This window comes from Argentina silus (assembly GCF_951799395.1).
Source record: "Argentina silus genome assembly, chromosome: 14".
Lineage (NCBI taxonomy): Eukaryota > Metazoa > Chordata > Actinopteri > Argentiniformes > Argentinidae > Argentina > Argentina silus.
In genome coordinates, this window is record NC_139668.1 from 6,754,009 (window position 1) to 6,773,974 (window position 19,966).

At 43.9% G+C, this 19,966-nt stretch overlaps 3 protein-coding genes across 5 annotated transcripts; all 3 read left to right on the top strand.

The window, feature by feature from the left end:
• Nucleotides 1–2,440: 2,440 nt before the first annotated feature.
• slc9a1b (solute carrier family 9 member A1b) lies at nucleotides 2,441–12,861 on the top strand. Of its 2 annotated transcripts, none has more exons than XM_083684347.1 (12): nucleotides 2,441–3,169; nucleotides 4,775–5,232; nucleotides 8,382–8,632; nucleotides 8,889–9,106; nucleotides 9,333–9,529; nucleotides 9,850–9,939; nucleotides 10,032–10,102; nucleotides 10,280–10,456; nucleotides 10,848–10,998; nucleotides 11,205–11,303; nucleotides 11,443–11,518; nucleotides 11,617–12,861. In XM_083684347.1, exons 1-12 carry the CDS (start codon nucleotides 2,866–2,868, stop codon nucleotides 11,889–11,891), a joined length of 2,367 nt encoding a protein of 788 aa, XP_083540473.1. In that variant the 5' UTR covers nucleotides 2,441–2,865; the 3' UTR covers nucleotides 11,892–12,861. The 2 variants fall into 2 exon arrangements, with proteins under 2 accessions (XP_083540473.1, XP_083540474.1); XM_083684348.1 differs by having other exon boundaries at nucleotides 10,848–10,962.
• Nucleotides 12,862–13,408: 547 nt separating this feature from the next.
• On the top strand, nucleotides 13,409–14,321 carry fabp10b (fatty acid binding protein 10b, liver basic; the record flags this gene model as incomplete). Its single annotated transcript, XM_083685043.1, has 4 exons — nucleotides 13,409–13,475; nucleotides 13,597–13,769; nucleotides 13,948–14,037; nucleotides 14,271–14,321. 4 exons carry the CDS (start codon nucleotides 13,409–13,411, stop codon nucleotides 14,319–14,321), a joined length of 381 nt encoding a protein of 126 aa, XP_083541169.1.
• A 385-nt stretch (nucleotides 14,322–14,706) lies between these two features.
• Nucleotides 14,707–18,430, top strand: srsf10b (serine and arginine rich splicing factor 10b). Of its 2 annotated transcripts, XM_083685421.1 has the most exons (6): nucleotides 14,707–14,874; nucleotides 15,200–15,303; nucleotides 16,368–16,472; nucleotides 16,631–16,799; nucleotides 17,048–17,101; nucleotides 17,468–18,430. In XM_083685421.1, the coding sequence occupies exons 1-6, from the start codon at nucleotides 14,810–14,812 to the stop codon at nucleotides 17,784–17,786; spliced, it is 816 nt and encodes a 271-aa protein (XP_083541547.1). In that variant the 5' UTR covers nucleotides 14,707–14,809; the 3' UTR covers nucleotides 17,787–18,430. The 2 variants fall into 2 exon arrangements, with proteins under 2 accessions (XP_083541547.1, XP_083541548.1); XM_083685422.1 differs by lacking the exons at nucleotides 14,707–14,874; nucleotides 15,200–15,303 and adding an exon at nucleotides 15,792–15,965 and having other exon boundaries at nucleotides 16,370–16,472.
• Nucleotides 18,431–19,966: the final 1,536 nt, after the last annotated feature.

Consider the following 19,966-nt stretch of genomic DNA (forward strand, 5'->3'; position numbering starts at 1 on the left):
ATAGTTGGGTCGACTAGGATCTATGGTTTAGTGTCTGCCACTTAAATATATTACCAGATTGACACTTACAACATGTATGTATACCTTTAATTAAGAAATGTTTGTAACAGATTTTAAAAATGAAAACCCAAATAAAGCTCACATTTAAGAGAAAGAAAGTTGAGTGATTTATTTTGATACAAGAACTTGCAATGCAACATCAGTTATGTCTTTCTGTTGATAAATGCCCATGTAATATATGCCATTTAGCTGAAGCTTTCATCCAAAGCGACTTACATTGCAGTGAGTGCATACATTTCAGTATATATGGTCCCAGCAGGAATCAAACCCACAACCTAAGCGTTGTTAGTGCCATGTTCTACCAACTGAGCCACAGAGGACCACAGATGTATTACAGATGTATTACTCATATACAGGACAGCTGTAAAGACCTCAGTAAATGAATAATTTAATCAAAGTAAAATGAATTCTCATATAACCCAATGAAATACTCAAATAACCTCATGAAACACTTACGTAACGCCAACAAAGGCATTATAATTCTATGGGGTTATCCATGTGGAAAGTATGTTCAGGAGTGATATTGTTACAATAGCCAGATGACTGCACTGACTGTATGAAGGGATTCATGTGAACATAATCTAAAGGAGGGAGATGATTTTACTCTGAGTCTATGATACTGCATGAATGAGAGACCCCATTCTAGTAATGGATCAATCTGCATGCCCTACAAAGTAACCCATGACTATACTGGCTCTCCCAGTATGAATCTCATATTATGTTCACTCATGTCTGTACACTGTAAGCTGTGAAACTGCTCTGGAAATCAGTATCCACTGGTCTCTAATTCCCCTGGAATCTTCCGGAAGCTCAGTCGCCCAGCCTGCTGTGAAAATACACCACAACACACACTGCAGCACACACACTGCCTTGATGCTGTGGGAACGGACCATGTTTATAGAGAAGTACTGTGCCTAATCAAACAGTCTAATCCTCTTGGCTCTGACTGTTGTTTTTTTCCTGCCGCTGGGGTGGGGCAGATCAGGATGGCGGGAGGTAATAACCAGTGGTGAAAAGAGTGTGGGGAATCCACAGGGAGTGAACTTGTCATGTGTTAAAGTACTTTAATTTCAGCATTTCATTTGCCCTAGCTGGACCCACCAATGTTCCCCTAGTGAATTCATTCCATTTTCACCACTTGTAATAGCAGAACACATAGACACTAACTCTGAATGGAAGATAGGATAGATGCTGTCGATTGACAGACAGGTCAGGGACCACAAAGGGAGGGACACACATCCCTGTCTAGGCATGCCCATCTCTGCACTGCCTTTGTTTATGCCTCACTGAGCTGACTGCTGCTAAGTCCCTCTGAGAACACTGCAGCAGTAGGATGGTGTACATGGATGATACATGGAGGTGGGATGGCCTTGGTTTCAGTCCAGAGATTCTAATGGGCTTCTAAACTTTCACATGAGAGTAAGGGTACCTAAATGAAACATGAATGAATCACGATATACAGTATAATATATAATGAGTATGTTGGTGCTTTTACACTAGAGCTGTGTGTGTGTGTGTGTGTGTGTGTGTGTGTGTGTGTGTGTGTGTGTGTGTGTGTGTGTGTGTGTGTGTGTGTGTGTGGAGAGAGGGGAAGTGAGATTAAGGAGCTTTCCCACACTGCTCACACTTGGTGGCCACAGGCAATGGGATCTAACAGACACACAGCCTCTGCTTCCTGGTGTCATCCTCTTGAAAGTGCCTTTCACTGGGTTCATCCAGAGTTTTATTTGTTTGGTAATAAGCCATGGTCTGCACGTTTGGTAAGCCCAAGTATGCCCAACTGCTATGGAAATCAAAGATGTGGTTTGACCCCATTTGACTTCCAACTGAAGTGGAACTGATAACATGGAAAAGTGTTGTCATTTTCTAAAATCACATAGCAGTTCATTATGAGTTAATTCTTGCATTGAATCTGAGTCATTTTAATTCATACCACACACTCTTCAGGAAAAATAACACTGTTTAAGTACTCATTGGTCGTCTCCTCATATTGCACCAAAATTCAGCAATGTGCCAAACTCTCATTTTGGAAAATAACTTTGGTCTTCATCTGTCCTCTAGTGGTAGACTGTAGTCTATACAGTACACAGTGTATTCAAGAGAAACATGCCTTAATCAGCTTGCAATCGTCAATAATTCACATACTTGACCTACATGAAAGTGGCAATGAAGATTCCACCGTTCTATGGCGATCATTCCATCATTTGATTCTGGAAAAATGACCCCTTCTTACATGCCAGACAACTGATTCAATTATTGCAAATGTAAATAATGGTATTAAATGCAGGGGCGTAGAGGTTTTCCCCTCCTCTCCAGTAGATGTCACCGAATATCACGTATGCGTAAAAGTCACATTGAAGGACTCTTCAAAAGAGAAAGTCGCTCACTGGCCGGCTGGAATCGAAGATTTACCGAAATTTCTCTGCACCCGCCTTGATAGTATTCATCAGGTGCTGGCCGGAAACTTTATGGCTACAATGTAACACGCGTAAAGGACCATTTGACAAATTTGCCAGAAGAGAAAGAGGACACGCGGCCCAAATGGAAATCATATTTTTTTGTTTAACGTAACTCTTGTCTACACTGTCGATAATAATTGTTTACCTCTTAGTCAGACAGGTTAAAACTTCGGAATTTATCTATTTCATGATGTCCAGATTCAACTGCGTAAAAGTACACGCTCCAGTATGGCACCAGCATCACTTCCCGTGTTTCCATCTTCATTTCTGTTTCCATCTCCTGCGCATTGATGAAGAGGGTGACGATATGTTGTAGAGGAATTATTTGTAAAAAAAAATATCTGAAATGCCTGCACTCGTATGCGCCGCTTCTGGCCACAGAAGTTTCCCCCAATGTCGTAGCTGGGGTCTACGTTTTGTGTTGATTTTCTTAGTGGTCATTGCACTACCTATTGGTGTATCTGCCAGCCGAGAAATATCGGGTAACAGAACGTCTCGAAATCCAACGCGAGGGACAGAAGACTCACATAAAACAAACAATTCAATTCCTCCTAAAAAGGCTTTTCCTGTCCTCTCCCTCAATTACGATCACGTACGAAAGCCTTTTGAGATCTCGCTATGGATTCTTCTCGCCTTATTGATGAAACTCGGTGAGTGCCTTTGCCATTGGTCTTGTTGCAGTGCATGAATTGGGAATGCCCGCCTATTTATGAAATTGATTGATATGACACACATCAAACAATTCGTCACATTGCGTTATATGATAACTGGAGACCGCAGTGACACACTCTACGACCACAACTTATCTGATAACTGGTTATCTGAAATGTTCAGTGATTTACCAATAAGGCATTCTAGAAAGTCATTGCAAATCTTTTATTTCAGCCCATTTACTTTGGATCCTACAGTTCACAATTGACCCTTATTAAGTTAGTTAAGTCCCTCTCACCACTGGAAAAAGATGAACAGATTCCACTAGATTAGTGTAATTGGAGACATGGGAGTAGACCAGGCATGACTGTGCTTTTGGTTGGGACAAGCATTCTCTTCTATGTAAAGGATGAGAGAAATTGTTGTTTTGACCCTAGAGATGTAAGGGGTCACTGTGAATGTAGTTCTACTTCATTCCCTTCCTGTGCTTGCGATGTGACTCTGAAACAGGCTAGTCATTGCATGCTAACATTGAACTTAACCAGAAATCACACATGGTAGGCTACAGACGACTCAGATATCGAATGTATTGTGTTTCATTTGTGGCCACTTAGAGGTCTTTTTCTCACATTCGTGGCGTGGGCAGATGGACAAGGCTCGCAGTCAGTGGGAGAAACTTTGAGGTGGGGTCTCTGCAGAGATAGTGATTGGCCCTGGGTTTCTCTCCTGCCTGTCCATCATTGGCCAAGCCCAGAAAGTGAAGCCTGTTTGGGCTTATCAGGCTGTCCAGCTGCTCGTGTCTCAGGGCTAGCCTCACTTCCTGCCCAAGTGCACTGTTTGATAACACAAGGAGGAACAGAAGTGGTGGGGACTGATGAGGAAAGTAGTCAGTGGGGGCTTATGCTTATGCATACAGTACTGTACTACAGCACCCACACATTCTCAAACCACCAGACAACCACCGAGACTTCAGTCATGTCAGTTATATACAATTCTCTTGAATTACTGTATTCGTCTCTCTGCTTCTACACATTGCGGTTATGAGTCATACATAAGCAAGCCCCATATGAGTCATACACAAGCAAACACAGTTACCCGGGTGTCTATTTCTTATGGCTGCAGTGGGCTTAATAAATGTGATTTAATGGCAGTAGCATCTACATGTATGGTATATTGCCCAAAAATAGCTGCTTGAAAAAAACCATTTAATTTTTCATGAGGATAAAGCCTCAGAATGACAGTGATGTGTAAGTGATTGCCGCATGATTTCCCCAGGAATGAAGCTTGGCTATTGTGTGTGCTGTAGTTTGTTAGAAACACAGTTCTTTTATATAATTCAGTGTACTGGTAGAAATTGCAAGAGTGTTTGCTGGCTACTGCAACACACAGAGGATATTGCAACATCCTTTCCTGTAGGCTACACTGGAAATAGTTAAGAACCTGTGGACATACTACTGATTTAGTAGTGGCCTACTGCAGACAGCTTTACCATGTAAAGCAGCTTTGAGTACTGGAAAAGGGCTATGTACTATAAATGCAGTCCATCATTATCTGTGTCTTATCAAACTAACTCTAACACAAACACTATACCCCTTCCACCCCAGGTTTTCATGTGGTCCCGCGTCTGTCCGCCGTGGTCCCAGAGAGCTGCCTGCTGATCGTGGTGGGGCTCCTGGTGGGGGGGCTCATCAAGGCCATGGGGGAGACGGCCCCCGTCCTGGACTCCCAGCTCTTCTTCCTCTACCTGCTTCCTCCCATCATCCTGGATGCTGGCTACTTCTTGCCCATACGGCCCTTCACAGAGAACATGGGCACCATCCTGGTGTTTGCTGTGGTGGGAACCCTGTGGAACGCCTTCTTCATTGGGAGCATGCTGTATGCTGTGTGCCAGATCGAGGGCAGCCTTGCCAGTGTGGACCTGCTGGCCTGCCTGCTGTTTGGATCCATCGTCTCGGCTGTGGACCCCGTGGCAGTGTTGGCCGTGTTTGAGGAGATCCATATCAACGAGCTGCTGCACATCCTGGTGTTTGGGGAGTCCCTCCTCAATGACGCTGTCACTGTGGTGAGTGTGTGTGTGTGTGTGTGGGGGGGTGTGGACTGTACAGTACAGTACAGAAGAGGACCAGTCAGAGTCAGACCATGGGCAGTGATAACATGGATATGATATGTATTTGCTGACCTCTACTGTACCTAGCAGTGGAGGCTGGTGGAGGTAGAAATCGGAGGACGGGCTTACTGGAATGCATGGAATGGAATGAGGAATGGTATCATGTGTTTGATACCATCCCTCATTCCGTTCCATGCATTACAATGAGCCCGTCCTCCGATTTCTACCTCCACAACCTTCCCTTGGAGTGATGCTGCTTACTGCCTTTCTCTCTCTCAGCTTTCAGTTTATTGTTGGATACTATATTCGATTGCTTCTCTCCCCACAGAAATCTTGCCAGTTAACATGATTGGATCCGTTGTGTTCCTTTATTTGCACGCTGTGGAGATTCTGTGTTCATTTACAGACTCGTAGCCGCCACCACCAGCTACCACATTTAACAGGCAGCCAGTGTTCTCTGAGCTGAGGTCCCATAATCAATTCTCCATTAACCATGACAGTGCACTTTGCTCCCAGTTTATAGAGCCAAATGAGATTTTACTGTGTCTCGTTGTATGTATATAGGGACATTAATAGGTGTTGAATGGCTGTTTATGTGCTTTTGGCAGGTGTGTGTGTGGCTGTGTGCATATGACTGTAATAGACTATAGTCATGATTGTGACTGTGCCAGCTGGCCACTCTCCCTCATTATGGCCTTATCACCCTGAAGAGAGAGCCAGATGGAGGTTTAATGGACTAGAATGGTAATACGTAGGGCAGGACTTCAACATCCAGTCAGAGAAGCTTCACTCATCTGGAGTACTTGACCTTTTCTCCTCCTTCGACATTGCCCTGTCCCACTCTCCTCCGACTCATAAGGCATGCAATCAGCTCAACCTTGTCTTCACCAGATCCTCCCATACCTCCAACCTTACTGTTACCCCTCTTCCAGTTTCTGATCATCATTTTGTATCCCTTCCCCTCAAATCCACCCCTTCCCAGTCAGACTCTACCCACACTGTATCCTCTTGTCCTAACCTGCGTATCCTCTCCCTCACCGCTCTCTCTTCCTCTGTCTTATCCTCCCTACCCTCTGTTGAATCCTTCTCCCTTCTATCCACTGATGCAGCCTCCTTCACCCTCCTGTCCACTCTTTCCTCATCCTTTGACTCTCTCTGTCCACTGACCTCAAGGCCAGCACGATCCTCTCCACACGCTCCTTGGCTGTCTGCAATCCTGCAAGCTTGTAGAATAGGGCTCCAGGCAGCTGAGAGGAAATATAAAACCCCAGCCCTGATGACCAAAAACTTGATCTCTCTCTCTCTCCTCCTCAACTACACCTCATCTGCATCAGCTGCTAAAGCTTCTTACTACCAGTCCAAAATTCAATCCTCTGCCTCTGACCCAAGGAACTGTTCTCCACATTTTCCTCACTCCTCAACCCACCTCCTCCCCCTCCTCCCTCCTCCCTGTCTGCCGATGACTTTGTCACCTAAGAAGGATGAAGAAAGAAAAGAAGGTTGATGGCATTAGCAGCTATTTCTCTCTACCTCTCGCCAACACTGCTACCACTCCTCCCAAACCCACTGGGCTACACTCGGTCTCTGGTTTATCAGCTCTTTCCCCCCTCTCCCCTGATGATATTCTAAAACTGGTCACATCCAAGCACCACCTGCCCTCTCGATCCTGTCCCCTCCCCTTTTCTCCAATCTATTTCCAAAGACCTCCTTCTGTTCCTTACCAACGTAATCAATTCCTTTCTATCCACAGGATCTGTTCCAGCTGCCCTTAAGACAGCCAGAGTCAAGCCTCTTCTCAAGAAACCAACTCTTGACCCATCTGCTGTCCATAACTACAGACCGGTATCCCGTCTCTCCTTCTTATTTAAAACCCTTGAAAGTGCTGTCTCTAACAAACTGTCTCACTATCTCCTTCAAAACAACCTCCTTGACCCTCATCAATCCGGCTTTAAGGCTGGGCACTGTACTGAAACTGCTCTCCTTGCTGTCACAGAGGCCCTCCACTCTGCTCGAGCTTCCTCCATCTCCTCATTCTTCTGGACCTGTCTGCTGCATTTGACACAGTAACCCACTTGATTCTTCTCTCCACCCTCTCAGAACTGGGCATCTCTGGCTCTGCACTCTCCTGGTTTGCATCCTACTTGGCCGATTGCTCTTACCAGGTGACGTGGAGAGAATAGCTGTCCTCTCCACGAGCCCTCAGCACTGGGGTCCCCCGGGCTCCGTCCCAGGGCCCTTACTGTTCTCCCTCACAAATCTCTTGGCTTGGTAATTTCCTCACATGGTTTCTCTTACCACTGCTACGCAGATGACACTCAACTCTTTCTCTCTTTCCGCCCCTCTGACTCACAGGTGGCAACACGTGTTAACACGTGTTTCTGCGTGTCTTGCAAGAAAGCCTGCCCTCTCCAAGACTTCTCTACTGTGACCTCCTCCCAGACAGCCAAGAATCTTGGGGTGATCCTTGACAACCACTTATCTTGTGCAGCGAACATCACAGCGACAGCACGCTCCTGTAGATTCTTCCTCTACAATATCAGAAGAATACGTCCATTCCTCACCAGAGAAGCAGCACAACTGCTGCCGCCCGTCTGGTGTTGAATCTCCCCAAATTCTCCCATGTCACCCCCTCCTTTGCACCCTTCACTGGCTCCCGGTAGCAGCTCACATCAGATTCAAGACCCTGGTGCTCGCCTACCGGGCGGCAAAGGGAACAGCCCCCAAGCAATGGTCAGCCCCCAAACCCCTGCCTGATCACACCACTCTTCGACCTCAGCTGGCCGCCTGGCACCGCTGCCTTTACGTGGATGCAGCAGTCGCGCTGAGGGGGAAAATGGAGGCTGCTGCCAGCTAGCATAGAGCTTGACTTGAAGGATAATATTGACAGTGTTGTTTCTGTATTATAATGTCAATTTACACTATTCATCAAATAACTTAATTAATTTTTTTTAATAGAAACATGTGGTTAAAAGAACAGCAGGACAGTGCCAACCAAGACAGCACCTGACTAGAAATCAACTTTATTTAATATAATTAAAAAAATAAACATGGGCTGGACATACTGTATTTATCTCCTACCACTGCCTCCTCTCCCCACCCTGCAGGTCCTGTACCACCTGTTTGAGGAGTTTGGCCACGCGGGGACCGTCACCCTACTGGATGCCTTCCTGGGTGTGGTGTGTTTCTTTGTGGTTTCCCTAGGCGGGGTCCTGGTGGGGGCCATCTATGGTTTCCTGGCTGCCTTCACTTCCCGCTTCACCTCCCACACTCGTGTCATCGAGCCCCTCTTCGTCTTCCTCTACAGCTACATGGCCTACCTCTCCGCTGAGGTCTTCCATCTGTCCGGCATCATGTCGTAAGTAGCAGCAGTCAGAGCAGGCATTATAGTGAGCCTGTCCTCCGATTTCTCCCTCCACCTGCCTCCACTGGCAGCAATGAGACTCTCCCTCCCATTACAATTGATTATATGACTTATTGTGAAGTGTATGTGTCGTTATACAAACCCGATTAAAGGGGCTCCGGTTAAAAGTAATGCACTACAGTGTCTAGATAATAGGGTTATCATTTGAGACATAGCCTGAGTGGAAATGGGCTCATTCTTCTTTCCACAGGTTGATATCATGTGGGGTTGTGATGCGCCCATATGTGGAGGCCAACATATCCCACAAGTCCTACACCACCATCAAGTACTTCCTGAAGATGTGGAGCAGCGTGAGCGAGACCCTCATCTTCATCTTCCTGGGCGTGTCCACAGTGGCCGGGCCTCACGCCTGGAACTGGACTTTTGTCATCGTCACTGTCATCCTCTGCCTTGTGTCACGGGTACTAGGTCAGCACAATGATTACATTTATTTAGTTATTTATCTTCTTGTCATGCCACAGTTGTAACCCCTACCATGGGATTATAAAATATGTTCAAGAAAAACACGTTCATGAAATAGATAACAAATGCAAGCTGCGGTCACACTCGCAATGCAAAAAGTATATCAATGTTTGATATACGTCTATTTCATCTTTTGATTATGATTGGATCCCTGTCTCCGTTTGTGTTTCAGGTGTGGTGGGCCTTACTTTCATCATAAACAAATTCAGGATTGTGAAGTTGACCAAAAAGGATCAGTTCATCGTGGCCTACGGTGGCCTGCGAGGTGCAATAGCCTTTTCACTGGGGTACCTGCTGACCAATCACAAGATGAGGAACATGTTCCTTACAGCTATCATCACCGTTATATTCTTCACTGTCTTTGTGCAGGTGAGGGTGACAGAATCTGAGTGATGCTCTGATGGAGGTAGAAATCGGGGGACGGGCTCGTGCATGCATGGAATAGAATGCATGGAATGAGGAATGGTGTCGTTCTGTTCTACCTCCACCAGCCTCCACAGTGTGTCTATCTTTGTGCACTGTAATATGTGTCAGTAACATTTCATGTCACTTATAATGAAATAGCTCACTTTCGATGTTGTGTTATTTACCTGCTCGCAGTACATAGACAAAGTTGAAATTACACAATGGAACCCCTGGTCTCTGACTCTCCGAGGTCTGACTACTAATATGGGTACGTGTGTTTTCAGGGCATGACAATCAGACCTCTGGTTGACCTTCTGGCCGTGAAGAAGAAGAAGGAGAGCAAACGCTCCATTAATGAGGAGATACACACACAGGTGACAGGCAATATACAGCACTATGTGTTTACAGAGACAGCATGGATGGTTAGATGGCTTTGTAAACAGTCTTCTTCTTTGGTGTCTCGTAGTTCCTGGATCACCTCCTCACAGGCATTGAGGACGTCTGTGGTCACTATGGAACTCATCACTGGAAGGACAAGTATGTGTTTCCTCATGTGTATGCAGGGCTCCTTTGTAAAAGAGACCTTGGTTTCAATGTGACTCCTTGCTTAAATAAAGGTTAAATAATAATTTTGCCCCACAATCTTCCTGCATCATGAACTCTGTCATGTCTTCTCCCCTTTCTCTCCATTCTTCCCTCCTTCTCCCGTACCAGGCTGAACCGCTTCAACAAGACCTATGTGAAAAAGTGGCTGATCGCGGGCGAGCGTTCCACGGAACCTCAGCTGATCTCCTTCTACCACAAGATGGAGATGAAGCAGGCCATCATGCTGGCGGAGAGTGGCAGTTCAGCCAAGCTGCCCTCGACCCTGTCTTCCACTGTCTCCATGCAGTAAGTACAGTATAGCACCTCTGACCTCTCCTCCGCTGTCTCCATGCAGTAAGTACAGCCCCTCAACCCTGTCTTCAACTGTCGCAATGCAGTAAAGCACGTCCGCCCGTCCCTCCACTGTCTCAATAGAGTAAATAGACCCATATATCAGCCTGTGTTAGACCAACAAGCCTGGTGAAAGAGAGGCAATGCAGTAAAGGACCCATATCCCATATCCACTCCTCTCCACTAGAGGCCACTGTTGGCCTACTCTCGTTTTGGATTTGGCTCAGTCTTGTCTCATTCTTTTTTAGCATCATTTATAGAATCATTGTATATTAGATTTAAAGAGAGTGGTCACATGTAAAGACCCCACTCTGAATGGTCTCCCATGTGACCCCTGTCCCCTCAGGAACATCCAGCCTAGGGTGGCATCCAGAGAGAGGGTCCTGCCTCGCATCTCTAAAGGCCGGGAGGAGGAGATCAGGAAGATCCTCAGGGCCAACCTGCAAAAGACCCGCCAAAGGGTGAGGGCTGAGGAAGCCATTTTCAGTCAGCGGGAGGTAACAGTGAAGCACCTAACATGGGGGTGAAAGTACCCACCCACTCTACACCTCCTTTTAAATAAGGATCTTTTTGCGTGCACTGTCTGATGTCAATGAGATACACAGGCATGCATCAGGGTTTACCATTTGTATTTGCGTTGAGATTCTGCTCTGTTGCTAAGTGACAAACACCTTCACCCCTGTTGGTTCCCCATCTCTCCCAGCTGCGCTCCTATAACAGACACTCACTGGTGGCGGACCCGTTTGATGACAACGTGACAGAGGTTCGCCTTCGGAGGCAGAGGGTAGAGATGGAGAGGAGGGTAAGAGTTTGCAATGGACTCCCATTATCTTGACCAGGTCCATGTATCAGGTCCAACATATTTGAGTTTTTGCCATAATGAAGCACACAGTTTGATGAATATGAGAAATATGATTGACCAATAATAATTGTTCCTGCAGATGAGTCACTACCTCACCGTTCCAGCCAATCGGCAAGAAACTCACGCTCCTGTCAGGAAAGTGCGGTTTGAATCAGGTCAGTTTGAACACCTGCTGCTAGTCTCCGAGTCTAGCCTAGATGTAATGCCTTTTTAGTGTTGATGTTTCATATTCCACCCACTCTCTTTCTTTCAGACACCCAGGTGTACAGCTCCAAACACAGTGTCCCAAGTGTCCACGTGGAGCTGCCTTCCCCCAGCTCTCTTGATACTGTCAGTCTGGAGGAGGAGTCAGCCAATCGGCCCAACCAGAACCAGGAACAGGACTGGGCTAAAGGTGACACAGGACTGAGGTTCACTGTGACACCGACCAACACCCAGGGAGAGCTGGACCAACAGAGACTCGCTCGCTGCTTGAGCGACCCAGGTCCAAACAAGGACGAGGAAGAGGATGACCTCTTCCTGTCTTGATGATGATGAAGAAGCACATCTTTAAAGCACCTGAAGGAGGTGGGACAATGGGGGGACAGATGCTATTATTTCACAAGGTCCTCACTTCTTCCCTTGCACTTATTTGTATCAGAGGGAGATATGTTGAACCTTAATGAAAAGGTGCCATTATTATTATGGTGCCATTATTATTATTTTCGGATGTTTAGATTATTGTTGTTTGGTATTTTTGTCTTGCAATGTGCGATAAAGAATGTGTATGCTTCACGTAGGCTGAAAACTTTATCTTTCAAGCCAATGTTTTAATATCACAAAAGCATGCATCAAGATTTGTTTGCTCTTTCAAGACTTTTTGATTGTATTATTGTGATGAAAAGATTATGCAACTTAATTTTTAAAGAGGAGAGAAGGTGTCTGTCAGCACTTCGTTACGTGTCTTGATAACAAACTTTGCACATGGCTATGATTCTCTTTTGCACAGTCTCTGCATGAATGATAAATGTTTTCTCAGGGACTGCAACATAGGGTAGGGGGTTTACATACGCTTCGTACAGGCGTCCATTTACTTAAAAAAAATATCCATTTGCAGCAAGAAAACCAACCATCTCCTGGTAACTATTTAAGACCACATGCAGTTTCCAGTATTGTATTTTCTACCGGGATTAAATTGTGTTTTAACAGGAAACAAGTAACAAAAGATATTCCGTGTCACATATCAAAGTAACCACACCTATCATGCCTTGTCTTCACAGTATTGGGAGAGCACATCTAAAGCTACAGATATCCAAATGTATTTTGACTTGTAATTTATTGTTTTGTATGGTAAAAAAACCAAAACATTAGTGTGCGATGTTAAATATTTTGTATAAGAATGACAATGATGTCAGTATGTGGAATGGAGTTATTTGCTGATTGTATCGAGAGAGATTCTTTGCAGAATACATCAGAAATGATTAACTCATGTCTTTGAGTTTACCAATAAAGTTTAATAAATTAATTTTTTGGGTTGTCTTTTTCAACAGTTGTTGAAAACAGTTTACTGTAAAATTATTCAGAGTGGGGCTTCCTAGTTTTAATCCCATATATTTGGGAATATGGTAATGTACTTGCTAAATATATGATTAGTCAGTGGGGTTAATAAAAGGAAGTCTTGATTTTGACTCATACTATCTTACGTCAATTGACAACTCAGGCGAGCATTACCATGGACACTCAACTTCATGGCTACAGTTGATATGTAGTGTGAGACTATCTATCACTAGTTATGGCCTGTGTTGCCACAATGATTAACACAGGGGATGGCACCTCCCCATGGGTCTTTATGACCTGTGGAAATCAGTGAATAACAGGGAGGCAAAATCCCCAACACGCCAACTGTGTGTGTGTGTGTGTGTGTGTGTGTGTGTGTGTGTGTGTGGTCCTAGGTGAATGACACCTAGGACAACATAGCAGTGGTATCAATCCTGTTGCACTAACTGCATTTCAGTTGAGCTTGTGTGTAACAACCTGCTACTTGACACTTGAGGACCTTTATCGACATGGCCTTCAATGGAAAATGGAAAATCTACACACAGGAGAACCATGAGGAATTTCTTAAAGCAATGGGTGAGAAGTCATATTTTTTTTAAATCCAAGCACATTATCATGATTTTTCATGTTTTAATTACATTTTTTAATGTTGATGACAGTGACTGTTCTTAATCTGTCTCCTTTATGTACTTCTCAGGTGTACCTGAGATGTTTGTCAAAATGATCAAGGGTATTAAGCCAGTGACACTGATAGACCAGAATGGGGAGGACTTCACCATAAAGGTGGAAACCCCCCTCCGCAATGTCACCAACTCATTCAGCATCGGAAAAGAGGGTGAAATCATTGCCATAGATGGAAGAAAGTTTAAGGTGATTGATAAATAATAAATAATTATCTCATTATGTTAATTATTTGCCCATTGAGAATACTGTACATGAGTATACTGAAATACAGACATTCATACAGTACATTGTTAATGACAAGACTGAGTTGATATTTTCATGGAAACGGAAGGATGTATGTGAGTGTTTTGGCTTTTTCTGTCAGTGTACTGCCAGACTGGAGAATGGGAAGCTTATCATTGATACAGAGAAGTTTACCCACATACGAGAAATTCAAGGGGATGATATGGTTGAGGTCAGCACTTCCCTTTTGAATCATATCTTGCTGTAATACAGTCCCAGTGAAGAGCTGTTGCATTTGGTTAATCATTTATGTATTGTGTCATGTAATGTCCGAGTTAATCACTGATCACTACTCATGAAGCACAGCCTTTGAAAAAATGAAAGAAATGAACAATATCCAACCAAGACTGAATTAGTCTGTCCAATTATGTTAATGTTCTGTGTTACTCTTCCCCACTTTCCCAGACTATCAGTGCTGGCTCCACAACCCTAATCAGGAAAAGTAAGAGGATTTGATCTTGGAAGATTCCGAAACAAGGATGACATCAAATCTAATGTATCAATAAAAAGTATGAACAAATGCCCTTTTTCCTCATGGTAATTTGGTCGATGTATGATGTATATTGTAAAGAGTGTTGAGTTAAAAAAAATAAAAATGTATATACGAAACAACAGCATCTTATCATCTTTAGTGTTATAGACTTCTATTTCATGAGACTAATTGGTTAGATCTTCACCAAGACAACATCAAGGGGATGGACTAGCTATTTTGCTTTATTCTGCACATTTGTGCACCGTTACACCACAATAACAGTAGATAGCGCCGTGGTTCTCTTTGTGCCTCACCTCGCATGAACATAATCGACGAGGAAGAGCTTGCACGTCAGCGCATGCGCACGGTATATTTCCACGTCGTTTTTGTCGCCATTGGCGCTCGCTAATGCGACTTATTTTTTACTAGCTGAAGAGAACGCGTCTTTATTTTTCGCACAATACTGTGAAGAATGGCCAGATATTTGAGGCCTCCAAATACATCTCTTTTTATCAGAAACATTTCTGATGAATCCAGGTGAGTCCACATTTGATCACATTCGGGCTTTGTTTGCTCGGGCCCTGTGTCGAGATCTATATCAGTCTCGCTACTGCTAGTACGGCGGGGCTGTAGCTGTTCTAGCTACTGTTAGTTGCCCCCAAATGCTAATGTTAGTATGCCTACTAATGCATACAGTGTTAGAAGTTGCTATTTTGTCCATTTTTATTGAAACACGAGGTATTCACAATCTTCAGCAGAAAGCCACATGTGGTTGTTCTGTGTCCCTGTTTTGATTGACATGAGGCTTCCCCCCCCCTCCCCTCCTGGTCATTGAAGTGAAACTTGTATTTATGGTATCCAGGCCTGAGGATTTGCGCCGTGAGTTTGGTCGGTATGGGCCAATAGTAGATGTCTACATTCCGCTTGACTTCTATACACGCCGAGCAAGAGGATTTGCATATATTCAATATCCTTTCCCTTACAAGTGAGAATTAATTATATTTACTGAATGTTGTGCGATGTTCGAATGTAAACTTGTAAATTTCCTCTCAAACGTAGTCATGCCATGGATGACTGTTATAGATATTTATATCATAACTGTTATTCATAATGCATTTATTAATTATGAATAACATGTATGATGTAAACATTAATTGCAGCCATGACCATGACTTCTCAACAGTGCGGGTTGCATGTATGATTGCTGTGACTTATTTTGTGTATGTGTTCACTGAAGTACTCTTAACATCTAACTTAAATTTCTCTGTTGCTTCAGAAAATGTAAAGGCATCCAGTTGTGGGGCCCGGCACAGAGAGAGATTAACAAAGTCCCGTGTAGAGTAGCTGTAAAGACAAGCCACAAAGACCATAAGGATGTCAGGAAGGATGCAAGAAACAGAGAGAGGGAAAGGGTGAAAAGAAAGAGAATTTTAAAGCTTGAAGAGACAAAGAGGAAAAGAGGGAACGGAGTCAAGGCTTGGATATGTCATCAAAAGAGTGGAAAAGTAAAGAGATTAAAGGGAAAAGACAAGCAGGAAACCCAAGGTCTTCTGGGAGGTGGTTAAAGAGCCTAAAGATCAAGATGGTCAAAGTCAAGCATGTTTGAGGTAACAAACCTGAATTCTATTGTATCCTCCCAAAATGAATCTGACAATATTTCAATAATCAATTGTAGCCAATGTGTAACACCCAACCTTGGAAATTTGTATTCCTAATTGAAATAAATAATTATGGTGGAGTTGGTTTTAGTGATACATTTTGCATTAAATTTTATTTGAAGCTGAAGCCGTACAGATCCTTCAGTGAAGACAACAAATCAGAGGCTTTGTATTAAAACATGTTTGCTTCATCTTTAATCTCCAGAAGAACCAAACAGTCTTTAACAATTTTGTTCCTGGCAATTTAATATCAGCTGGCTTTGCTCTGTTAGCCAATGTATGTGTCCCACCTCGGTGGCAGTGGCTGCATTGTACGTTGCTGCTCACATGTGACCACACAAGACCACAGGTAAGAACCTTAACAGCTAAGCAAGTTTGAAGATGTGCGCGATGCAGAAGATGCTCTTCACAACCTCGACAGGAAGTGGGTGTGCGGCCGACAAATCGAAATCCAGTTTGCGCAGGGAGACAGAAAGAGTAAGATCCTTTCAACGTTTAATGCGCAATTTCTTGTTAATGTTTTTTTGCTGATGGTAACGGCCTCTACAGTATAGAGCTAATCATGTATATTTTCTATCTGACATCAGTGCAGTTACCTGTAACACCCCCTCTTCCCCAATCCCTTTTCATCACAGCACCCAATCAGATGAAGGTGAAGGAGAGATCTCCAAGCAGCTCCTCCTCGCGGCACGATGACGACCGGGACAGACGACGCCGGCGCTCACGCAGTCGCAGCTACGAGAGACGCCGGTCTCGCAGCCCCTCCTACGACCGGCGACCCAGACGATCCGAGAGTCCTAGAGAGTAAGAGCCTCTCGTGTTCTAGATTGAGAACTTAACCCTTATCTAACCAGGAAGTCCCATCTTTCTTAAGGGAGACCTGGTCAAGACGGTAGCACAAGCTGAAATAAGACAAACGATACGAAACACAGAAACATACAAAACACAGAAAACATTAGACGACAAGGAAAAGTTTGTGCTTGAAGGACATCCAGACAGTTGCAGTTCCATTGGTTGCATTCTTACTGAAGTGTTTTTGGTTTTCCACCCAGATCTCGTGGAAGGATGTATGGGAGAGGGCGAAGCAGGAGTCGGGAGAATGAGAGGTGAGCCCTTGTAGCGGAGGTGGTTTGGAATCATGCTCTAGTGATGAGGTAGCCCTGCCTGAGACTCCAGTGTTGCCCTCGGACCTTGAGGATGGCCTCTTGGCGTAATATGGACACGTGGGAGACCCGGGTTCATTTTATGCCTTTTCATTCACTTTCAAATCTTTTGAATGATTATAACCCATTGTCTGACTCTGTATTACTGGCCTTTATCAGAAAGTGATTTTGATAACACTTTACATTAAGGTACATGTCTTAATGTGGGGTTTAAGTAAATTAATAATGAATGCTTTACAAACCTCCAAAAGGAAACCTTTATGTGAAGTGTTACAGTGATGGTGATAATCTGGTGTTTTTTAACTGCAGACACAGACCCCCACAGCGTGAGCAACCACGTGAGCACCGACCCCACCCCGAGCATTCACCCCACGGCCAGTCCCGCTCTCCGTCTCCCTCCTACTCCAGGTCCAGGCCCAGGGCCCGGAGGGAGTCCAGAGGGAAGTCTCGCTCCCGCTCTAAGTCCATGAGCCCACAAGAAGGTGACTTCCACCCAGCCCCGGGTCCCCATGAGCCCCAGGAGCCATCGTCCAGTATGCGCTCTCCTTCCCGTTCACGATCCCGTTCCCTCTCCCGGTCCCGCTCTCGTTCCAGGTCCTGGACTGGACGCAAGTCAGGGGGACACTAATGAATGTTTTACTCCTTTTGCCCCTTCCTTGTTCATGCAGAAGTTTTGGAATATGTAATGTAGAAGGACTGGTCATTGTCAAGAGTGGTTTGTTTGTTTGTGAAAAATATATGTTTTCTTTGTTTTTGAATAAGGATGACTAAAGAGAAACATGCTACCCTGCTATTTGGTAAACATGGCCTGTGTAAGAGCTGGTACGGTAGCTTTTGATTTATAGCAACGTTATTGAACATCTTATGAACATTGCTTGTTTGTTGCTTGGATTTATAAGTTCTTTCAGCCGTTAATTGCATGGCCCCCAGGAATAATAACAAACAGTTTAATAGCCTCCATTTTTGAACTGAACATTTCTGAAAGTTTAGAAGTTGTTGCCTTGTTTGTACATACTGTACAAGATGAATCAGTGACATTGATCCCTTCTTTTTGTTACCCGGTATTCTCCTCTGCGGTTCCTGCAGTATGATGGCTTATATGGACCTGTTTTCCAGTGTTAAAGCTCATCTTCTGTTTGCTTGTTTGTCTTTATTGACAGCAACTTACACAAGCTAGTCTTCTCCTGTTCTAAATACATTTTATCAGTTATTTTTTCAACTGTATATGCAACTGAATTATCCTGAAAAGTAATAAATGCTTAAAATGACAAATTGTTAGCTTCTTTTTACGATCTCTAAGCAGTCTTTTTGGCTTCTTTACTGAGGTGTAAATTAAAGCCTTGTCTCACCAAGTCAAATTGCTGACCTTGTCCATAAGCTTCTTCCAGGGTAAGGAACCAAATATGTGATATTGTAATGTGGATGAACTATCCCTTTAACATGTATGCACAGGGGACACAGAAAAGAGGCAACCGAAGTGAGAAGATTAGACTAATCTAACCTACTAATAGTAGTGGTTTACTGCAGGTCAAGCACGCACCACACAAAGGATAGGTCAACCCAAGCACTGACACCTACCCAACATTGAACAGACTGACCAGTAAACCAGTGTTGAATTTTCAAATTGGATAACATTTTGGTTAAGGTTTGGTAAAGGGTCAGTTTTAGGTTTTGACTTACTCAGGCTGTCAATGAGATGCTGGACAGGAAGGTCCCTTTAGTCTCTCCCCTGAGCAGAGAAAATAACTACTTATAAAATGGTGAGGGAAGCAGTGAAGTGGGAATAGGTGTGTGGAGTTGGCAGGGAAGGAGAATGGCCTGGAGTAACTGCTAACTGGGATCCTTGGGACAGCCAGTTACCCCATTAATGATTACTCTGGGGTCACCACAGTGAAGTAGGTAAGGTTATGGGTATTGGTAGGGTCCCATGGATCCCTCTCAGCATCTACAAATTGGGATTAGAGGGCCATTCAACACCTAACACCAATTGTTAGGAACATAACTCCTTGTGTCCTTTCCGTCCTCCACTCGTGTCCTACTGAAAACACATTGGAGGTTCTAGGTTCACATCTAGGTTCGTCCCCTTACATATTCTCCTCCAATGCTTTTTGAGGACGAAGTGAGTGGAGGATGCGAGTCCTGTTCCTAACAATTGAGAAAAAGCTCTAGGCTGAATCTCTGAAAGCCTTTCCTCAATTACTCTCATTCTCTCTCACCTCACCTTCTAAAATCATATTGGAGAATGGAGAAAATGCAAGGTTCTCAAACCGTTTCCTCCAATGCATTTTGAATCAAAGAAAGACTTCTGAGATTTGTTCCTAGTGTATCCTTCCTTTTCCTAACAAAAGCTTGTCAAACATATATTACCATACACAAAATACAATAAGATATGTAGAAAATTGATACACATGATTTTAGGAAAATTGTTTATTCTTCAGTTAAATGGTTAAACTGAGGCTCATGTTTGCTTTTCTTTACTTTCAATTGAAGATGGACAAATCTAAATCGACAGAAACTGGATGTACCAAAATACCAAAAAAAGAAAGAGTTTCAATTTAGTATGAAGAATACATTTTGACTGAGTTGAACACTTAAAACAACAGAACAATGAACATGAACGTATGTGACATGACAGGCACACATTAAAATTACTAATCACATGCCACCTTTGATACCAATTTCTTTTCATGTACTTTTTTAAACATTGAAATACTCAAAATAAAAAATATTTCACCAAATGTAATGGGTAAGATCATATGAACTGAGCTTTGTTGTTTACATTTCCAGCTCTTGGAATAAAACATAATG

Coding starts and splice junctions, on each gene's coding strand:
- slc9a1b (XM_083684347.1), top strand. CDS start 2,866: ATGCCTGCACTCGTATGCGCCGCTTCTGGCCACAGAAGTTTCCCCCAA. Junction 10,457..10,847: donor TCTTCCACTGTCTCCATGCA/GTAAGTACAGTA, acceptor CTGTCCCCTCAG/GAACATCCAGCCTAGGGTGG. Junction 11,304..11,442: donor GGGTAGAGATGGAGAGGAGG/GTAAGAGTTTGC, acceptor TTGTTCCTGCAG/ATGAGTCACTACCTCACCGT.
- srsf10b (XM_083685421.1), top strand. CDS start 14,810: ATGGCCAGATATTTGAGGCCTCCAAATACATCTCTTTTTATCAGAAAC. Junction 15,304..16,367: donor AAGAGGATTTGCATATATTC/AATATCCTTTCC, acceptor AACAGCTAAGCA/AGTTTGAAGATGTGCGCGAT. Junction 16,473..16,630: donor TGCGCAGGGAGACAGAAAGA/GTAAGATCCTTT, acceptor TTTTCATCACAG/CACCCAATCAGATGAAGGTG.